Source organism: Phlebotomus argentipes, unplaced genomic scaffold (assembly GCF_947086385.1).
Source record: "Phlebotomus argentipes unplaced genomic scaffold, Phlebotomus argentipes genome assembly scaffold_4, whole genome shotgun sequence".
In the NCBI taxonomy this organism is placed as follows: Eukaryota; Metazoa; Arthropoda; class Insecta; order Diptera; family Psychodidae; genus Phlebotomus; species Phlebotomus argentipes.
This window is the reverse complement of record NW_026776174.1, coordinates 9,624,221-9,643,590: the sequence shown is the minus strand read 5'-3', so window position 1 is coordinate 9,643,590 and position 19,370 is coordinate 9,624,221. Positions and strand designations below refer to the sequence as shown.

General features: G+C 42.7%; 7 protein-coding genes across 7 annotated transcripts; 6 read left to right on the top strand and 1 right to left on the bottom strand.

Annotated features, from left to right (window-relative positions):
* Window positions 1–1,206: 1,206 nt before the first annotated feature.
* LOC132257941 (serine/threonine-protein phosphatase 5) lies at window positions 1,207–3,367 on the top strand. Its single transcript, XM_059755009.1, has 6 exons — window positions 1,207–1,388; window positions 1,503–1,673; window positions 1,739–1,960; window positions 2,018–2,861; window positions 2,925–3,006; window positions 3,076–3,367. Exons 1-6 carry the CDS (start codon window positions 1,292–1,294, stop codon window positions 3,133–3,135), a joined length of 1,476 nt encoding a protein of 491 aa, XP_059610992.1. The 5' UTR covers window positions 1,207–1,291; the 3' UTR covers window positions 3,136–3,367.
* Window positions 3,368–3,487: 120 nt separating this feature from the next.
* LOC132257943 (uncharacterized protein C14orf119) lies at window positions 3,488–4,617 on the top strand. Its single transcript, XM_059755012.1, has 2 exons — window positions 3,488–3,957; window positions 4,026–4,617. Exons 1-2 carry the CDS (start codon window positions 3,754–3,756, stop codon window positions 4,218–4,220), a joined length of 399 nt encoding a protein of 132 aa, XP_059610995.1. The 5' UTR covers window positions 3,488–3,753; the 3' UTR covers window positions 4,221–4,617.
* Window positions 4,618–4,679: 62 nt separating this feature from the next.
* Window positions 4,680–6,166, top strand: LOC132257942 (transmembrane emp24 domain-containing protein bai). The gene is made up of 4 exons (XM_059755010.1): window positions 4,680–4,945; window positions 5,020–5,140; window positions 5,260–5,330; window positions 5,698–6,166. Exons 1-4 carry the CDS (start codon window positions 4,766–4,768, stop codon window positions 5,944–5,946), a joined length of 621 nt encoding a protein of 206 aa, XP_059610993.1. The 5' UTR covers window positions 4,680–4,765; the 3' UTR covers window positions 5,947–6,166.
* Window positions 6,167–7,684: 1,518 nt separating this feature from the next.
* Window positions 7,685–8,599, top strand: LOC132258448 (uncharacterized). Its single transcript, XM_059755776.1, has 2 exons — window positions 7,685–7,733; window positions 7,863–8,599. The coding sequence occupies exons 1-2, from the start codon at window positions 7,685–7,687 to the stop codon at window positions 8,597–8,599; spliced, it is 786 nt and encodes a 261-aa protein (XP_059611759.1).
* A 501-nt stretch (window positions 8,600–9,100) lies between these two features.
* LOC132258447 (serine protease easter-like) lies at window positions 9,101–14,043 on the top strand. The gene is made up of 10 exons (XM_059755775.1): window positions 9,101–9,265; window positions 9,343–9,524; window positions 9,825–9,926; window positions 10,300–10,467; window positions 10,522–10,685; window positions 11,815–11,899; window positions 12,561–12,736; window positions 12,797–13,367; window positions 13,575–13,748; window positions 13,810–14,043. The coding sequence occupies exons 1-10, from the start codon at window positions 9,111–9,113 to the stop codon at window positions 13,950–13,952; spliced, it is 1,920 nt and encodes a 639-aa protein (XP_059611758.1). The 5' UTR covers window positions 9,101–9,110; the 3' UTR covers window positions 13,953–14,043.
* LOC132258637 (exocyst complex component 5) lies at window positions 13,767–16,406 on the bottom strand. The gene is made up of 4 exons (XM_059756030.1): window positions 16,299–16,406; window positions 14,742–16,234; window positions 14,054–14,676; window positions 13,767–13,948 (listed from the first exon to the last, which is right to left on the bottom strand). The coding sequence occupies exons 1-3, from the start codon at window positions 16,326–16,328 to the stop codon at window positions 14,061–14,063; spliced, it is 2,139 nt and encodes a 712-aa protein (XP_059612013.1). The 5' UTR covers window positions 16,329–16,406; the 3' UTR covers window positions 13,767–13,948; window positions 14,054–14,060.
* A 110-nt stretch (window positions 16,407–16,516) lies between these two features.
* LOC132258639 (ras-related protein Rab-1A) lies at window positions 16,517–19,345 on the top strand. The gene is made up of 6 exons (XM_059756033.1): window positions 16,517–16,702; window positions 17,209–17,281; window positions 17,355–17,402; window positions 17,467–17,514; window positions 18,141–18,368; window positions 18,443–19,345. The coding sequence occupies exons 1-6, from the start codon at window positions 16,680–16,682 to the stop codon at window positions 18,641–18,643; spliced, it is 621 nt and encodes a 206-aa protein (XP_059612016.1). The 5' UTR covers window positions 16,517–16,679; the 3' UTR covers window positions 18,644–19,345.
* Window positions 19,346–19,370: the final 25 nt, after the last annotated feature.

Here is a 19,370-nt window from a genome sequence, read left to right as displayed (position 1 = left end):
CTCTGATACTCTTGTTCTGACCAGATGCTTCTTGATTAAAGACAGATTCCACATAGCTCGAGTAATCTGGCATTGATTCATCCTGGAGATTCGACATGTCATCACGACCAGCGCTAACCAAATTCGGTGATGATTCATCATCAATAGCACTCGATTTATCTGCAAAAGAGCTCAATTCTGGGGCGGATTCGCTTTCTAGATCACTGACACATGTTTTAGCGAGGCTAGAGAAGTGTTCATGTCCCGTACTGACCAAATCCGGTGAAGATTCATCATGAATTTGGCTCAGTTGGTCATCAATTACAACTGCATCTTTTCTTCGATATTGAATAACTTCATCAATATTTGCCACTCCTTGCACAAATAAATCCTGTATGTCCATTTCATGCGATGCCAGAACACTCTGGTCTCTATCAGATGTAGAGAGACCAAAAGATGACGCTTGAACAGATGAAAATTCTGGCATTGATTGCTCTTCTAAGTTTTCTACAGAACTCACGGAAGCCAGACGTTCTTCAATTAGTTTCTGATAATCGCGTCTTGGACTCCGCAGACGGTCAGTTTGCATGATAATCCGCTCTCTTCCTGTTCTTTGCTGCTGCTGAGATTCTTTTCGGAGCTGCGAGAAATTCTTGCAAATCTCATTATCAAGTTGTTGAATTAACTTCACAAATTCATTGACCTTCTCAATATGCGTTATCTTGCTGGCCTTTAATCTTGTCAGAATCTTCAGAGTCTTATCAATTAGCTCATTTACTCTCAGAGCCTCGACTGTATCAGCTTTTGTGGTACTCGAGATAATTTTCTGATTTGACCGAGCTGAAAGTGGTCGTTTCGACTGCAATTCAGCAGGAGCTTTCCCAATAATTCTTTCTGAAATTTGGGAAGGGATTTTTCAGAAGTCCTTTTGACTAAAAGAATTGCACAAGAAGAATAAAAACCTCACCAGTTTGCACAATTCTCTCATTCTTCACATTCAGTGGCTTCAATGATTTCCCGTAATGAAATTCAATTTTGGAGCTCGATGGATTGTTTATGGCAAAGTATTCCTTTTTATCTCGAGTCAGTTCATATGTGAAGGCCGGAAGGATTTTACTGATTTTCGTGAATTTTCCAGGACGCGAGGACATTTTCGCCGTTGGTGTAAAAATTAAACAAATTCAAAGCTGTCATTCCCGCGACTACTCTGTGCGGCCTTTTCCGCTCGACTACCAGTGACACTCGGTAGTTCATCGCCTGGCGACACTGCTTTTTCTCGTGTAACTTTTTAGTGATTATATTATTAGTGGAAATGTCTGAGGAGAACCCCAGCAATAATGTAGAAATTAAGGATGAGAAGCATCCCAAAGCTGAGGAGTACAAGAATCAAGCAAATTCCTTCTTTAACAGTGAGTTCCGTGATGCTAATCTATCTGCCATGAGTCACATAACCACAATTTGTGGTGTCTTTTCCGAGAAAATCAATGAAATTCGCCAATGTCTTGTTGTTTTGCACCCTGCAGAGAAGGAGTACGACAAGGCCATTGAGTGGTACACTGAAGCAATTAAATTAGACCCTGAGAATGCCGTATACTTTGCCAACCGAAGTCTGGCTCACTTGCGGCAGGAGAGCTATGGCTATGCCCTCCAGGATGCCATTTCAGCCGTCAAGGCGGATCCCATCTACATCAAAGGTAGCGCAAAGCACTCTCACATTGCTCATCCACAGCATAACTAACGAGACGTCCTCCGTTTGCAGGCTACTACAGAAGGGCGGCGGCTCACATGTCCTTAGGAAAGTTCAAACAAGCCCTGAGTGACTTTGAGTACGTCGCCAAACGACGACCGCAGGACAAAGATGCTCAAATGAAGTTCAAAGAGTGCCAGAAGATCATCAATAAGCAGAAGTTTGAGAGGGCAATCGCCACAGAGAAGAAGGAATTGTCACTGGCGCAGATGTACAGGGATTTGGATGGCATTTGTAAGGCGCTATTCATGTTTGCCACGTGTGTGTGCTGACTTTATCAAATCTTTGCAGCCATCGAGGAGGATTACTTGGGCCCCAAGCTGGAGAATGAGAAGGTGACGGAGAAGTTCATGCTGGACCTCATGGAGTTCTACAAAGCGGAGAAGAAACTCCACCGGAAGTACGCGTACAAGATCCTGTGTGATGTGGACGAGTATTTCCGCAAGCAACCATCCCTGGTGGACATTAAGGTGCCGGACGCCTCAAAGTTCACCATCTGCGGTGACATTCACGGTCAGTTCTTTGACCTGATGAACATCTTCAAGATCAATGGACTTCCCTCAGCCACGAATCCCTACCTCTTCAACGGGGACTTCGTGGATCGGGGCTCTTTCTCAATCGAGTGCATCTTCACACTGTTCGGTTTCAAGCTCCTCTACCCGGACCACTTCTTCCTGGCTCGTGGCAATCACGAGAGTGTCACCATGAACCAAATGTACGGCTTCACGGGCGAAGTGATCGCCAAGTACTCCAGCACAATGTCGGACATGTTCACCCAAGTGTACAACTGGCTTCCACTCTGCCACTGCATCAACGACCGCGTGCTCGTGATGCACGGCGGCCTCTTCTCGCAGGACAGCGTGTCCCTGGACGACCTGCGCAAGATCGAGCGCAACCGCCAGCCACCGGACGAGGGCCTCATGTGTGAGCTCCTGTGGAGCGACCCGCAGCCCCAGATGGGCCGCGGCCCGTCGAAGCGCGGCGTGGGCATTCAGTTCGGACCCGACGTCACCGAAGCCTTCTGCCAGTTCAACAAACTCAACTACGTGGTGCGCAGTCACGAGGTAAAGCACCTCGGCTACGAGGAGGCCCACAATGGAAAATGCATTACAGTGTTCTCAGCGCCTAACTACTGGTAAGGACTCCATCGGACCTTCTGGCTTATGATCCGAGTTAACTAATCCCGCTTCCTTTGCAGTGATACAATGGGTAACATGGGAGCCTTTATCACAATCAAGGGAGACGACTTGGAACCTAAATTTACAACATATGAGGCTGTGGTGAGTACAACTGAGCCAAATATCCAGCGCATTGAAGAAATTAATTAAAACCTCCCTCTTGCCTTGCAGCCTCATCCAAATGTAAAACCAATGGCATATGCAAATTCGCTGCTGAATTTGCTGATGTAGTCAATATTACAATAGCATGTAAATAGATTGGTTTGTACACGAAATTAGATATATAGATTGATATTTAGGTAAAAATGGACAGAAGGACAACAGCAACAATTTTACACCCCATCCTCGATATAAAAGAAGCCCACATTTTAGTTGCTCAATACATTATAAAATTTTCAGTTACACAATTTTCATAATTATAAAGAAAAAAAAACAGAATATACTTGAAATTTTACTGATATCTTAATAAAAATGTGTTCTTTATTTGGCATGGATTTCGGATTGCGCTTTCGAGAGTTCAAGAGCGCGCTTTTTTCTAGCAAAATATGCGCCACGAGCGGATGATCCGGGAATTGAGGAATGTCAACAATATTTTTATAAAATCACTTCGCGAAAGTGGGGAGAGGAATGTTAAATTTTATGCGATTTTTTGTCACATAAGTTCTATTCATAAAATCAATCCGTTATAATATATTCATATGTTTCCACTAGCTTACGCGGAGATTAGAATCGGGCTCAGATTGGCACTGTAGAAATCTCAAACGTCAACCAAAACAAGTGCGTGTCGCAAGAGCGCTTTTCTCTTTTTGTTCCTCCTCGAGATAGTGCACATCTCTTCGTCTAGCTAGAATGTCCGGAGGCAATAGCCTGACGATGGACGGCGAACTGCGGTACATGGTGCAGTGGTTCAATGAGTGGAGTGAGCTTCAGCGACAGGACTTCTTGCCCATCCTCCTGGAGTGCCTCTCGCCGGAGTCCTATGTGAATGGACTCGTGAGCGGAATGGCCGAGGCGTCGTGCAATGACAAGCCGATGAGTCTGTTTCAGTGTCGGGTGAGGCGCCCACTTTTGCTCCCAATTCGCCGCCCAATTAATTGACCCTCTCTGTCTAATCTGATTAGGTGAAGCTCTTCCGTGAGTGGTCCAGCAAATGGCCCCAAAACATCAAAGAGAAACTAAGTGAGAAAGTATCTGAAATTGATCCCACATTTGGAGACAAGTTCAGCAGTGAATTGGAGGGTTTGCAGACAAATGGAACCGAATCTGCCGAATCGGAATCCAATGATAAATCACCGACGACTGCTCAAGAATTCTAATTGGGACTCTACAAGGCATTCCTTCAGACCCTGACTGACTTCATGACCATTTGCGAACATCGAGGATTGATCCTCGGCATTTATACGGAGAATTTCTTTAGCAGCTCTCTCTTTTTTTCTATCTATTCTACCACTAAAGCTTATACATATTTATCATTCCCCGAAATATTTATGATAAAATAACAATAGTAAATAACATATAGTGTCACATTCCATTGCAGAACTAGTTGTGATACCCAACATATTCCCAAAAAAAGAGAAAAATCATTAGAAAATCATTTTTCCTATTATCAAATTGTATCTTGGAGTATATCAAATTATCGGTTTTTGATAGAGGAATATATATATTTCTTTATAAATCCCTGAAATAAATTTTTTTTGAAAAATCTACAATAAATTTGGTGTGTTTTCCGACTCTGGTTGCGAGTAGCGGAAGTTTAAAGTGAGGGGATCTGTCACTTCTATAGCCACCTCATCTTTCGAAACGTCAGAGTCCATGGGGAGGAAAGGTCAGATTGCGAGTGTAAGCAAATAAATCGCGGAAAATGCGGCCAATCATTTCAAAATTGCTCATCCTATTCACCTGCATATTCGGCGTGCGTGGGATTATGTTCAATCTCCTGCCTAACACGCAAAAATGCCTGAAAGACGAGATGCAGCCCAAACAACTCGTCACGGGCGACTACGAAGTGACAGACTTACCGGGCCAGAAGGTTGACTATGTGGTAAATATCAATCAGGAATCCCTCAATAACTACCTTCCGGCACTTCTTGCTAAATCAATTTCATTGCCTTGCAGATTAAGGACTCCAAGGGACACATTTTGTCACAAAAAGATCAAATATCTAAGGGGAAATTCACCTTCTCATCCGAACACTACGAAGCCTTCGAGATATGTTTCATATCCAAAGTATCACCACGTAAGTTCCGCCGATTTCTCCTCGTGTTTCTTGCTAGTGGCCTAAGAAATTGACAAATCTTGGCCTTAAATCGCTAAACGGTGTAATTTATATCCGAAAAATGCTTGTCTTCCAAACAGATCAACGTGGGCTCACTCATGACGTGTTCCTCTCTGTCAAGAAGGGAGTAGAGACCAAGAGCTACGAAGGGGTAAATATGTCTAATATATTCAACTGATCTCATTTCATTTATGTCTTAAAAATGCGTAAATGTCTTATTTCTCTTTATGGGTAAAAAAAATCTCAGTTCTTTCTGGTAAATATAGCAGATAATTTGCTAGTTTTTGTATGAGTTGTTTGCGCACTAAACTGAGTTTGAGATTCTTTTTTTTTTCAATTCCATACTAATTCCAATTCCACTACGGAGAGTGAAGTAGTTTCTGGCGATTAGTTCCGGGAACATACATATTCCTCACATCTATTTATTCCTGAGTTACTTTTGTATAGACACTGTTTCGCTCTCCCTTGCTGAACTTTGCAACACAGCGTTCTAATCCAATTTTCTCAATTTCTTATAGTATGGCGAAGCGGCTAAGCTGAAGCCACTGGAGATCGATATGAAGCGTCTTGAGGACTTGTCAGACTCAATTGTACAGGATTTCGCCATCATGAGGAAGCGTGAGGAGGAAATGAGGGATACAAACGAATCCACCAACAATCGCGTGTTGTTCTTCAGTATTTTCAGTATGTGCTGCCTTTTGGGTCTGGCCACATGGCAAGTCCTCTACTTGAGGCGATATTTCAAGGCGAAGAAGCTTATTGAGTAGAGAGATAGTTCAATTTACCGGGTGTTTCTGTTTCCTCAGCGTACGGTTAAGTGTGTGTGCATCAGAAATTTCGAATAGACATTGATGATCATTATTATTCCGCGATATCACGAAACTGTAACTTATTGGGCAAAAATGTTAAATTGTAAGAATTGTAAAGAAACCACACAATTTTTGGACTTGATTTACGACTTTTCAGATAAATAAACACTTAATTGTACATTCAACGCTTCTTACTATCATTTCGTTCCACTGAATCTTTGCCATGAAATTGCATCGAGTCTGCAAGGAATAAATTAACTACGTTTTGCATCTACACCGACAATGTGTGTCACAGAAAATTCGGCAATGATAGCGAAGGTGTGCTGTTCCTTGAGCACCGGAACGAAAACCGGCTTTTGACTAAGTGGTATTTTTTATATACCAAAATATCAATTGGAAATCATTTGTCACCAAATACGTTAAGAATTTATTTGAATCCGCTTTGAATTCCGGTCATTTCGACCGTATTTTTTATCAATGTATCTCATCGCGGTTCTTAATCATCTTTGGTGCTTTTTCTGAGTGACTCTTCTCACTTCCTGGGCTTAGTTTTACACTGCTGTAATTTAAACATAATGACAAAGACTTTTGGAACCTAAACCGGAGCAATCCGGTCTCTAGTTAGTAACTTGAATCATCCTCTTACTTGCAACCCACCATATAATTAAATCGACCAAACTGAGAAAACGAGCAGATGAAAAAATATATTTTCAAAGTCATTTCGCGGTTTTTCGAATGCCGCAAGCACACCTCAAAATTAACCGCCTTTTTTCGCGCTTTTCATCAAAGACTGGCTTTCAGAAAAATTATAATGATGTTAAAACAAGATCTTGCGGGTATGCATGAAGAATTCTTCTGCCTCGAAGGAATCTCTTGCGGGAAAACATACTGAGGGGATTCACCGTGTGGCTCATTGGCAAACATGACGAAGACAAGCAACAAAATACGCAGAAAATCCCGCGCATCGCTGGGAAATATGTTGTGTTTTCTTTTGACGACAACATCGTCGCTGAGGCCGTGCACTTTCACGCCGCGCGTCTCCCACGAGATCATGGTATTCCCTTTGAGGATTCCAGTCCGATCAACCGTGAGAGTGTGGGGAGAAAAAGACCCAGAGTGGGGATTCCTCGTGTGGTTGATCGTTAAGTCTGGTCATCGTCTGCAATATCTCCTCAACACACTCTTTGCTTCACGGTACATTTCGAGCATATACAGTCTCATTTAAGCGCTTAACGAAATCACAAGTCTCTTAATCACTCCTCTTCTCCACTATAAAGCCCACCAGCCACCGGAAGAACGGACTCATAGTGTTGAAACCAGTGCTCAGTGCTGTGTGATTAGGACAAAGAATTATAACTTTTATTAGTGGGAAAATGTAGAATGTGAGCAAACTCATTCCTTTTCCACAAACACTGCCAATCAATATACTCTCGGGGAGGAAAATCGCGGTTTTTTTATCAGATTATTCCGCAATGACCCGAAAAGTAATTTAGTGATTTCATTGCTCATCTCTTTTTTCCTTCTGCTGTTTTTCACAGTCAGCAATAAAGCGTTTTGTGTGCCGAGAACATTTGCTATGACACTGGAGAGGAGATAATTTCGCATAAAACATACAATTCTTTTTACAATCTTACTACGAGTTTGACTTGTATTGTGGATTTAGTGTAGACTTGAGACGAGTGAGTGCACCTTAAAGATGACCACTCTGTGTTTGTTGCCGATTTTACTTTGCCTAGCAAATATTGGTGAGTATCATGGGAATCATTCACGTGTAGCTCGTTTCACCGTTAGTACTTAATGCTTCAATAATGATGATTATATGCAAAATGTTTCTGGCAAATTAATTTGAATGAGTGTCTTTGACCGTTCTTTAGCATACACGTGGGATGATTTCAACTATTACGACCATTATCCCGACTTCTACAGACCCTTCAGGCGCTACGACAGCCCGGAGGATGATCTCTTCGACAGACCGTGCCAATGTATTAAGTTAAAACACTGCCAATCCTTCATTGACATTCTCTCCAAGACCTCTACCAGAGAAATATCACCATTCCTGGCTCAGAAGTTCAGAAAAGCCTCCTGTGGCTTCCGGAATGCCGAGCCAGTTGTGTGCTGTCCCACGCCAGCTTCGAGATTCGGCAGGAACAACCGAAAAAGGGAGCACACGAGCACAACCACTGAGGAGACTTGGGTGTGGGACGTGGAGAAGGAAGAGAGTGACACGAGTGAGGAGGGATTCGGAGGCTGGCACAGACCTCACAATCGCTTTGATCCCAACAATTTCCACCATGACCATCACTATGATTACGACTGGAAGCCAAATCGCCGAAGACATCACTACTATCCTCACTTTGAAGATCCTCACACGAAGAAGAACTGCCCGCCTGGCTTCTCTAAGGAGTTCGACCTTCCTAATACCGTGACACCCGTCGCTCCATCCCTAGATTCGCCAGGAAGTGCAGAAACAACCACAAGCAACAAGCAGTCTCTCGTCAACTCCGATCTGTGCGGAATTTCGGTGAATACAAGGATTATTGGCGGCGAAGACGCTGGTCCAGGACAGTTCCCTTGGATGGCGAGACTAGCGTATCGCAATTTGAGTGAGTAATCGCGAAAATAGCTCAATGAGCGCGAAGTTCATGGAGAAAAAATACAAGGTTGCAGCAAAAATTATGAAAAACCAAAGAAATACGCCAAGATTGTGCCATCGAGATAAGGCTAAAAGCTACAAATTAACAAGTGTATTGGAGTGCGCGCGTGTGTGCCTTCCTCAAATGACCACATTTTGAAATATTTATTTTCTTTATACCAAAAAATTTTTGTTTTACGAAATTCGCTCACATTATTAGTTAGAGAGTACAAAAAAGTTGTCGGATCATAAACTTTCGATTTTCATCTCGTAAAATTATTCCCTCCAAATGTACAATCAATAATAAAATCACGGACACAGAAAGCATCGTGAAATCAAGTACATGTGATATTAAGATCATGGTAAAGTGTCACCATATAGCATGCCAACGAATGCCTTCTCTATGGTACAATGAACGCCAGAAAATCGCAATAGTGAAAAAAAATTAGGTATTTAAATCAACTTCCGCATCCAAACCATTGTTCACCTGATGTGTAATATTTCTGCGGCGCCTCAATTTATGAACTTCTTCTTCCACACAGCGTCTGGACGGGTAACTTATCGCTGTTCTGGGTCAGTAATATCGGACAGATATATTGTGACGGCAGCCCATTGTGTGCGCAATCTAATTGATGATCTTCAAGTGTGAGTAAAATGAATGGAAAAACATCTTTGGAAAGGATTAATTTGATCTGCTTCATTGTACCTGCAATTTTTCACAGTGTTATGGTCCGCCTCGGCGAATTGGACACGCGATCAGACATTGATTGTGATCCACAGACATCGCGGTGCACACAAGCTCAAGACTTTGAAATCGAAAGGATTATCCCGCATTCGGGCTACGACTCACCGAAATATGCAAATGATATTGCTCTCATTCGACTGCGACGACGTACAAATTCATGTAAGTCGTATTTCGATATTTAATTCACTGAATTATGTTTTAAAAATGAGAGTAAAAAATCATCACTCAATTACGACGACACAGTCACAAATTAATAGGAGATTGTGGGGTTATAACGGACATGTTTTCCAGTATATAGGAAAAATTGAGGTGAAGAAAAGCAAAAATCAAAAACAGCTCAGTTCTCTCTTATACAAGTAACAACTACATCATCGTGACCTTTCCATCTGTGCTTCAATTTACACCGCTTGTATTTTATATATGGAAACTGAAGATAAAACGAGATTGTATCTTTCGCAGCTTTTATCAGTCCTCTGTGCCTCCCCTCGGGACAATACGCTGATGTTCTTCAGAACGAGGGAACTAGAGCCATTATAGCCGGCTGGGGATCGATGACCGCAGGTAAATGCCAAATAAAACCTTGTAGTAATTATTATTATAGCCTCTTTTCTTCACAAAAGACACATTCGTCATAGTTTTTATCAAATCACCTCAATTAATTAGAAGTGTTGAAATTCTCCGTGAATATTAAATCCGTGATCAGATGGCTTACGCAAATATTATGCCGTATTATTGGAATATTTGATTCAAGAGTGAAGAAACAAACATCATCATGTATGACATTGAGACGAGGCGAAGCTTTAAGGATGAACAATGTGGGGAAAAAAATCCCAAAAATATTCACAGTGCCAATATTTGAACACTCTAATAGAAATTTCTGTGGTTTTTCGCGGAGGAATTCTCTTTCTAATTGTCTCCGTGTGTCTATTGTCAGCCAGCAACACTCCGAGTCCAATGCTGCAATGGGTGAGGCTGCCCATTGTGGGTAATACAGGCTGTGCCGAGGCTTATCAGCGCTTCAGCGCCAACTCCCGCACGCCCATCATCGTGTCACAGTCACAGATGTGCGTTCAAGGCAGAGAGAACATGGATGCGTGTCAAGGTGAGGAAGAGTCAAATTCATCTTTCGCCCTGTCTAATTTAATTGCCTTTCCAGGCGACAGCGGAGGACCTCTCATGAGCGAAGGCATCCCCGGATCAGAGCGATACATTCTGCTTGGCTTGGTCTCCTTCGGGCCCAGAACGTGCGGAGTGTCCAACTTCCCGGGCGTTTACACACGAATTTCATCGTATATTGACTGGATAATGGAAAATATACAAGCTTGATGTTCATTTTATAAATGGTTTATAGTGGCAGACTCGAATTTTGTGATGTTCTCGGTATAGATTTTGGATAAAAATCTACCTCAATCGTGTAAATACCTCCCCAACAACATTTATAGTAGTTATAATAAATTCTATTTATATATAGAGTAGTTAATATCCAGTAGAAGTAATAAAAGAACTCAATATAGAGAATGCAACTATCGTGACATTTTATCAATACTCCACACGATTTACCACCTCAATTGTTATCACAGACATTTTTCCTTGCTAATAACTATAAAAGTGTAAAGAAATAAATAAATCAAAAGACTTCGCAACAAAGCAGCGATAGAGATCCATTTTTCCGAAGCTCATTAAATTACAAACATTCTGGGGAAATACACACTTCACGCTAAGATAGAGTTTTCCAATACAAAATTCCCACATAAAAAAAACGTCATCTTTATCAATTGGCAATAGAAATTGAGAAATTTAAAATTCCCAGCTAAAACTGCAAATGTGTGTGCGCATCTTCATTCATTTTTCTCTCCTCGAATCTACACGAGCATGAAGATCGTTGGCTTCAATACCAACTGTCGCAATTTCCTTTTCAGCGTTGTTTTTATATCACTTCTGCGGTAAACATATTCAATACTGATCAATTAAGCGTAAAATACCAATGAAATCAATCTGATGAGGCTTCAGAATAATTTATCAAGCCTGTTTTCAATGAGACAAACTTGCTAAGCTGAGTGTAATTCCCACAATTGCAGTTCCTGCGTCTACAAAGTCGAGATCTCGAATCAAAACTTGCGTTTTTCAGTCAAATTTTTCACGTATTCTTGCAAGAAAGAGACAGATTAGTCTGATAAGGGGAAAAGGTACAATTTAATACGACAAACACTCATGCAGCATGCGTCGTGGTGGGAATTCTGTCACTCCATTCGCCACCCTGTGAATTAGCATACACAATCTCAGCTTTTTGCTTGTGCTCCGTACACAGTAAAATCTATAAGATACTGTTTGTGGTCAGCCCAGCGACTGGTTTCCAACAGTCGTCTGTGAGCATTCCGCAAGTGCTCATCGTCTCGCAAGTTCGGTGACAATTTTGCGTATACATTGGATTTCCTATTTTCTATAATAGCATTTCCCTCCTAATTCCATTATGAGTGTCCAAATAAATTACCTCTGCGCCCTGATCATTCTCTGTGCAAATCTAGTTAATGCGGGTAAGTGAGAAGAGGTCAAGTTTACACGCGCAATCCCAAATCGCCACTTGATATTGCGACACGCGATTAAATCCGCAATGTTCGGGAAAGCCTGAAGAGGGAATATTTGGTGAGAGAAATTTCCCAATATTTCGATGGGGGGAAAAGTGTGTGTTGTGCGGGATAAAATGCTGAAAGATGCGTCATTCCAGTAAAGTCGTCCAACGACTTTTCGGGGGATTTTCACTGCAGACACTCAAGTTGAGTCTTTTTTTCCTGCAAGACTCCCATACAGTGGCAATGTTTCTTGCTAAACCTGCTCAACAGTGGTCGTGGAGCAAGACAACGATCTGGGAAAATACATCCATTAACATATTGAGTAGTCTTTTCAATGTCAAAAATCTGTCCAGGCACTACATAGCGTACATAGCATATGTATCATAAGTGATAGAGATTCATTAATTGCCAAGAAGACACATAAAATGCGTGAAGAAAGGCTTTTCCGCACAGAAAACCGGGAAGTTTTGCCGAGAAAAATGCATCTCATCCAAGAAATCCTTGAGATTAGCACTTCATTGCGAGTCACAAGCAGTTGTTAATTGCCTTCAGAGAGCTCATTAGTATCTCACATTGTCTCACTGTATTGGATGAGACTTTTACTCACATGATCTCTGCTCACTAGACTATACAACAACCTACGGACAATGCTACATGCCCGATGGATCCACGGGAGTCTGTGTCAATCTGCACGAGTGCAAGCACCTGTACGAGATCCTCACGAGCAAGCGACCACTAACTGAGGACGATAAGCAGTACCTTCGCGAGAGACAGTGCGGCTTCTTCAGTGGCACAGTTGGAGTAAAATCCACCTTCGCATCAGAATGTCGAGCGTAATGTTTTAATTGCTCTGTCTTGTAGGTTTGCTGCGAAGTCGAAGTGAGTAGCAACTCAGGTTTCAGCAATAATGACCTCCTGCCCGATCCCAATTCGGGTCAGTGCGGTATCGACACCAGCAATAGAATTTACGGCGGCGAGGTGACCAAGATCGACGAGTACCCGTGGATGGTTCTGCTGAGGTACAAGAAGCCCGGAAATCGCTTCGGCTTCCACTGTGGCGGCGTATTGATCAACAATCGATACGTTATGACGGCCTCGCACTGTGTCAACGGTCGAGACATCCCCGCTGACTGGACACTGTATCAAGTTCGTGTTGGAGAGCACGACACGGGCAAGGATCCCGACTGTGATCCCGATAACGACTGCGCTCCCTCACCCAAGGACATCATAATCGAGCAGAGAATCCCGCATCCTCAGTACGTGCCCTCATCGCGAAACCAGAGGAATGACATCGCTCTCCTGCGACTCGCTCAAACTGTGCAGTTCAATGACTTCGTCAAGCCAGTGTGTCTCCCAACGGCTTCCTACTTGAGGAATGACAATTTCGTGGGCAAATCCATGGACGTGGCAGGATGGGGAAAGACCGAGAGTGGTAAGGTCACCTTAATTCTTACCATAAGTTTAAGTTTAAGGCCAGGAAGTTCAGGGTCACGAAGAATTCAATTTCAGAGATAAAAACGTCAGTTGATAAAGGAGTGAGATAAAGGCCAAGACGCTTTTGCCCCTCGCAATTTGTGTTCCAAAAGTGTTTTCTTATGCAAACCAAACCAATCATTTTTACCCAAACTTTCCCTTTCAGTGAGCGCCAGCAACGTGAAGCTAAAGGTGAGAGTGAATGGCGTGAGCCAGGACTCTTGCAACTCAATCTACTCCAGACAGAATGTCGTTATCGGACAAGGACAATTGTGCGCTGGCGGTGAGAAGGGCAAAGATTCATGCAGAGGAGATTCCGGAGGTCCCCTTGTGGCCCTGGGTAAGACAACTACCGTCATTTGGATTATTTATGTGCAATATATCTCAATGATTCTATTCAGATAACAAAGCGGCGAGACCTTACTGGTTCTGCGTGGGCCTGGTGTCCTTTGGACCATCACCTTGCGGCCTGGAGGGCTGGCCAGGTGTGTACACAAGAGTGTCTGAGTACATCGACTGGATCTCTCAGACAGTCCGTGCCTAAATTCGTTGTGATGCCACATAAAGAGAGAAAACGAATATTTGTACTGCTGTTTTATAACTTCCGATTAAAGGCATTTTAAAAAATGTATAAATACTACTTACACGAGCACTACATCCGATGATCGTGCATTCCCTTCAGCGAATTGGATATCTTGATGGTCTTGTAGTCACTTCTCAGCTGAATGAAGTTCATCACCACGGACTTGTCCAGCGAATTGAGTGTTTCTCCGCCGCAAACCTCTTGCAGATTCTCATGCTTCACCAGCAACAGATTGCACAGGGCGTGAAGGACGTCGAATAGCTGCGTGACCAGGGGACTCTTGAGCTCTCTCACGCACTTCCTGTACTCATTCACGTCGCAAATTGCACACATCGCACCCGCCGTGTTGTACTGAAACTGCTGCAGATGATCGAAGATCACACGATGCAGCCTCACACCCAATTCTGTCATCACCGACGACAGATTCTCGCCATCAATGCAGCACTGAATCTGCTGGATGGCCGACATCAGTTGCTGCACGACGTGGTGACACGCCGGAGATGCCACAGTGTCAATGTCCGTGTCTGGTTTGAAGTCCGACTTCCGCTGCTCACTCTGCAGATAGACCTTCACCCATCCGACCAGTGCGTTGATTGATCTATCCAGTCCTGAGTCCAATTTGCTCTCAATCTGATCCAGCATGATTCGCTTCTTCTCCGTGCAGTCAATATATCGCGGAGTTGATCTGAAATTAACATAAAAGCCATTAACACACAGACAATAAGGTCACACAATTGAGGCGAATCTTACACAACGCACGGAAGAATGCTCGCACTGTATGTCTTCTCCAGCAGATGGACAATCGTGTTGCTCTTCTGTACACAATCAAAGAAGTATATCTGCGGATGATTCTTGCTCTCCACGAGTGGAATGGCATTGAGACCCAGTTCAAGGGCATAATCAACGTGCTCATGCATTAAGTATCTGAGGAGAATGTCTGCCAGACGAATGGCATTTGATGGCAGGACGCTCTTATTGGACAACAGACGACATCTCTTGAATGCCACCTTGGACTCTTGCAGCAGATTTATCGCCAACTCCTCAGACAAGAATGTCTCACCGCCATAATCCTCAATCTGGGCGATATTTATGTTGGCTCTGGTGCCAATCAGCGCCTGGACGTCGCGCTTCAGATCATGGAAGCGTTCAGTCTGCTTCTTCTGATGCTTCTTGCCTCTGTAGAACTCTTGCAGCTCCGATGAACACTTTCCATCCAAAACTCTCGCCTCAGTGTCAATATACGTGGCCAAATGCTTAGCGAAGATATTCATGGTGAGCTTGGACAGCAAATCATCATCACTCTCCATCGTGAACTCAGACAGATCACTGGAGAGCTTCATGGTGCGGGAATACATATCATACAGCGTCTTCAAGTACTTGTCCTCATCGCGACGATCCTCCAGCTTTGTCTGGGCGTATTGGTTGATCTTCAGTTGGTAAATGTTGAGGATGAACTTGGACATGACCTGATCCGGACTGGCGAACACCTTCTTGATGATCGTGTAGTGATGTCGACACATTGGCAGAATGCCGCCGAAGATATCCTTTCCGCCATACGTTGAAGCCTGACTTTGCTCAATGTAGGCATCAACACACTGAGAGTATCCCTTAAATTGCGATAAAATCGTCGCGATATGTTTCATATTATCAATATCTTCAGATTTTTGAGCTCTGGCAAACTCCTCAATCAATGCTCTTTCAATTTCATCGTATTTCGCCTCGATTTTCTTCTTTGCCTCGCCAAATTTGTCTGACGGCAGATCTTGGGATATTGTGTACAGTTTCTGGATGATATCAGCCGCCTCGAAGAGCTTACTCTTGTCGCTGAACACTTCATTAATCACCCTTCCGGGAGTGAGAAATTCACTCATGTGATTCAGCAGTCGCTGTGCTTCAACAGTTCTGCTTCTGGGCGTGTTCACGTTTTCCAACTGCTCGCCAAGGTGGATAATCTTGCCGGCGACAGAGTTGATCTTCTCATCCAGCTGATGGAACCAATCCACAGAGACCTGATGCTTTTCCTGCAGCTTATCTATGTTGGCACCATGGAATTTTTGCTCCTCTTTCAAAGACTCTTCGAGTTTCTCACACTTTCTCTGCTGTCTTTCTTGCAAGATGGTGAGATCCTTGATTGTTTGCACAAAGGTCTCGTGCAAGAGGTCAGGATCAAACTCTTCTGGGCCCAATTCATTGCTGGTCCTCCAAGTCAGCCTCTCGATGAACTCCGCCACATCGAAAGGCTCCTGCAGCAGAAAGAACAGTTGGAAATACTGTACCAATTGTTAGGAGAGGAAGAAGACTACACACCTGTTCCAGTTCTTCCATGTGGGACATCATCTTGGCCAGGAAATCTAGGAAATCTTAATAAATAAACACCCCACAGATTTTTGTTGTCACCCACACTTTGACAACACTGTTATACTGCCCGTCAGCGCCTCTGGCGGCGAGAAGCGCAGCCAAGTGCAAGAAAAACTGATCGAAAGTGCTATAATATGACATCACGTATGGCAAGACCAGCTACGTCAATCGTCTTGACGAAAGGAAAAAGTCGCCATTGTTCTTGTCAACTTTTGTACAAGTTTTTCCGTGATAATTTCTTCAGAACAATCCATTCTTTGTGCTTAAGTCACTGCTAAAGAGAATTCTACGTCCTCCTGCTCCATCACTAACCATTCGGTGTCACGAACAATGTCTGCTATGAGTCCCGAATAGTAAGTTGAAGATGCCTTGTTTTGCGCCCCGTCCCGTCGTCGAGGTGGCCAATCGTTGCCACCTCCAACCTCTCCTCATCCCATCGTCGCTCTTTCCTCCCAACTCCATTCAATACTCCGTGTTTTCGCTGTCGCTCGACTCTGCTGTAATGCCAACCACGAGGCAATGCCCCGTGGGTGAGACTCTGCCCCCGGGGGCGCTCTGTGGATCGCCAGCAAATGGAGTTTTGATGATGCAAAAGCCTCATTTTTCACTGCCAAGTAGCGCTTTACCCATTCACTTCAGCGCAATTTACGATACGAGACGCGCATTTGATGAGTCATCCGGAAGAAAAGTCATCAGAAGAGACTCCCGAGTAGCGACTCGCGTGGAAATCAGCCTCATTTTCCCAAACACACTCATTCCACGAGACGGAGACACAAAGACTTTGACCCAGAAATGGGCGTTTCTTTGTGACCTCACATTAATCTGCGATGCATTCTAAATACAATCTCCCTTTTTCCAGTGATTATCTGTTTAAACTCCTCCTAATTGGCGACTCTGGCGTCGGCAAATCCTGCCTACTGTTGCGTTTTGCGGTAAGTTTGCCAAACATCCCACAAGCAACGAAATTCCTCCTTATCTCAAGACTCTATCAATGCTTTGTTGCAGGACGACACCTACACAGAGAGCTACATTAGCACCATTGGCGTAGATTTTGTAAGACTAATCCTTTCTATTCAACTCTTCGATGACGAGAGTAATGGTTTTCTTCTTCTTGCAGAAAATTAGAACAATTGAGCTCGACGGAAAGACCATAAAACTACAAATTGTAAGTTGCAATGATTATCGACAGAGTGTAGAAAGAAATAGTGAAACTTCATTGCCAAAGAGTCTGTTGTGTGTGTATTCCTGACTTTCGGCTGTAGATTAGACACGAAGTGAATCCTTTAAGGATGTTAATTCTTTAAATTGGAATATCAGCAAACATTGGGAACTCTAAATAACGATATTTCTATAAAATCATGCATTTTCCATAAATATCAGGGTGTTAGGAAATCAGTTTACAGCTTCTAAATACGATAATCGTGCAGTTACAATTATGATACACACATTGCGCACATTACCAATGTAATAAACATCAAAATATGACTGAATTGCACACATGAGAATTGGTGATGAAAGCAGCAGTGATATAATAAACCCTCAGGATATTAATCCTTCCTATTTCGGTGGAAATACAAGGTTAGACGTAAACCTTGTGATATTTGCCATATAAAACTACAGTGTAACACACCCACAATATTGATTTGGTGATGTTTCGGTATACATATTTTGCTCTCTTCGGAGAAATACACACTGACTAACATTTTGGCAATGACTAACCTTGAGTGGAATTCCCGGAAGTGTTTTATACGCGTATTTCAAGACTTCTCACATAAAATGCTTCTCTTTCAGTGGGACACTGCTGGCCAGGAGCGATTCCGTACGATCACGTCGTCTTACTACCGTGGCGCTCATGGTATTATCGTTGTGTATGATTGTACAGATCAGGAGTCATTCAATAACGTGAAGCAGTGGCTGGAGGAGATTGAACGCTATGCATGCGAAAACGTCAACAAACTTCTGGTAGGCAATAAATGTGATCTTACAACCAAGAAAATTGTTGATCACACAACGGCTATGGTGAGTTTTAAAGCAAAGAGAGATATGATATATGACTAGATATCAACTGAAATATTCTCTGTTTGCTAACGCAGGAATATGCGAGTCAGTTGGGCATTCCATTCCTTGAGACGTCAGCCAAAAATGCCACGAATGTTGACCAGGCTTTTATGACAATGGCTGCGGAGATCAAGAATCGCGTTGGACCGCCATCCAGTGCAACAGAGGCTGCAGGAAAGTCGGTGAAGATTGATCAAGGGCGTCCAATTAGCGATACCAAATCGGGCTGCTGTTGAAGAGTGTGTGTGTGTTTCAAGGAGGGGAAGGAAGAAAATATGCACCATCGGCATTTTTATAATTTACAATACCATTCTTTTCTTTTGAAACTGGAAATCAGAAAGAGCGCGAAAAAACAGTTGAGGAGTTGAAAGAGTCCCAATTCAGCTACTATTACTTTAACATATTACATTTAATAATAGGGAAAGGAGGAGCAAAAAGGAAGCATCATGAAATAAAAAAGAAACCACAATTTTAAGATGAACTTAAAAAAAGGAGGAAAATTGAAGAATCGAGGGAACTTGAGAGAGTATATATATAAATTTGGTATGGCAAAGAGAAAAAAAATCCAGGATGATATAATCGATTGATCAAAGACGATAAATGTATTTAAGAAAAAATTAAATATTTCACACATAATGAAGTTCATATAATTTGAGCAAGTATTGATGGTTGGCTGAATGCAGCACTTTATTATTAAAGAGTCACGTAGATTTCAAGAAGAATAGAATCTGAGGTGTGTAAAGTATTCGAGGGCATCGATCGAGGTATAGTTTGAGTAAATGTGGGTGTACTGAAATCTACTTGATGTTTAATAATGAAATATATATAAATAAAATTATAATGAATCAGAATAAGAGTAAATAAAGGATAAATTGATAAATGAAGTACATTTGTGAAGATGGAAATTTAGATTCAAATAAAATACACACGTAATAAAATTCTATGGGTTTTTTGTATTCCTTT

Bases quoted from the DNA above. Each gene is read 5' to 3' on its own strand.
- LOC132257941 (XM_059755009.1), top strand. From the start codon at position 1,292: ATGTCTGAGGAGAACCCCAGCAATAATGTAGAAATTAAGGATGAGAAG. The intron at 1,389-1,502 runs GTGAGTTCCGTG...TGCACCCTGCAG, and splicing joins AGCAAATTCCTTCTTTAACA to AGAAGGAGTACGACAAGGCC. The intron at 2,862-2,924 runs GTAAGGACTCCA...CTTCCTTTGCAG, and splicing joins TTCTCAGCGCCTAACTACTG to TGATACAATGGGTAACATGG.
- LOC132257943 (XM_059755012.1), top strand. From the start codon at position 3,754: ATGTCCGGAGGCAATAGCCTGACGATGGACGGCGAACTGCGGTACATG. The intron at 3,958-4,025 runs GTGAGGCGCCCA...TAATCTGATTAG, and splicing joins TGAGTCTGTTTCAGTGTCGG to GTGAAGCTCTTCCGTGAGTG.
- LOC132257942 (XM_059755010.1), top strand. From the start codon at position 4,766: ATGCGGCCAATCATTTCAAAATTGCTCATCCTATTCACCTGCATATTC. The intron at 5,141-5,259 runs GTAAGTTCCGCC...TCTTCCAAACAG, and splicing joins CATATCCAAAGTATCACCAC to ATCAACGTGGGCTCACTCAT. The intron at 5,331-5,697 runs GTAAATATGTCT...AATTTCTTATAG, and splicing joins AGACCAAGAGCTACGAAGGG to TATGGCGAAGCGGCTAAGCT.
- LOC132258448 (XM_059755776.1), top strand. From the start codon at position 7,685: ATGACCACTCTGTGTTTGTTGCCGATTTTACTTTGCCTAGCAAATATT. The intron at 7,734-7,862 runs GTGAGTATCATG...ACCGTTCTTTAG, and splicing joins ACTTTGCCTAGCAAATATTG to CATACACGTGGGATGATTTC.
- LOC132258447 (XM_059755775.1), top strand. From the start codon at position 9,111: ATGTGTAATATTTCTGCGGCGCCTCAATTTATGAACTTCTTCTTCCAC. The intron at 10,468-10,521 runs GTGAGGAAGAGT...TTGCCTTTCCAG, and splicing joins GAACATGGATGCGTGTCAAG to GCGACAGCGGAGGACCTCTC. The intron at 13,749-13,809 runs GTAAGACAACTA...GATTCTATTCAG, and splicing joins AGGTCCCCTTGTGGCCCTGG to ATAACAAAGCGGCGAGACCT.
- LOC132258637 (XM_059756030.1), bottom strand. From the start codon at position 16,328: ATGATGTCCCACATGGAAGAACTGGAACAG. The intron at 16,235-16,298 runs GTGTGTAGTCTT...TTTCTGCTGCAG, and splicing joins ACATGGAAGAACTGGAACAG to GAGCCTTTCGATGTGGCGGA. The intron at 14,677-14,741 runs GTAAGATTCGCC...TGTTAATTTCAG, and splicing joins AGCATTCTTCCGTGCGTTGT to ATCAACTCCGCGATATATTG.
- LOC132258639 (XM_059756033.1), top strand. From the start codon at position 16,680: ATGTCTGCTATGAGTCCCGAATA. The intron at 17,515-18,140 runs GTAAGTTGCAAT...CTTCTCTTTCAG, and splicing joins AGACCATAAAACTACAAATT to TGGGACACTGCTGGCCAGGA. The intron at 18,369-18,442 runs GTGAGTTTTAAA...TTGCTAACGCAG, and splicing joins TTGATCACACAACGGCTATG to GAATATGCGAGTCAGTTGGG.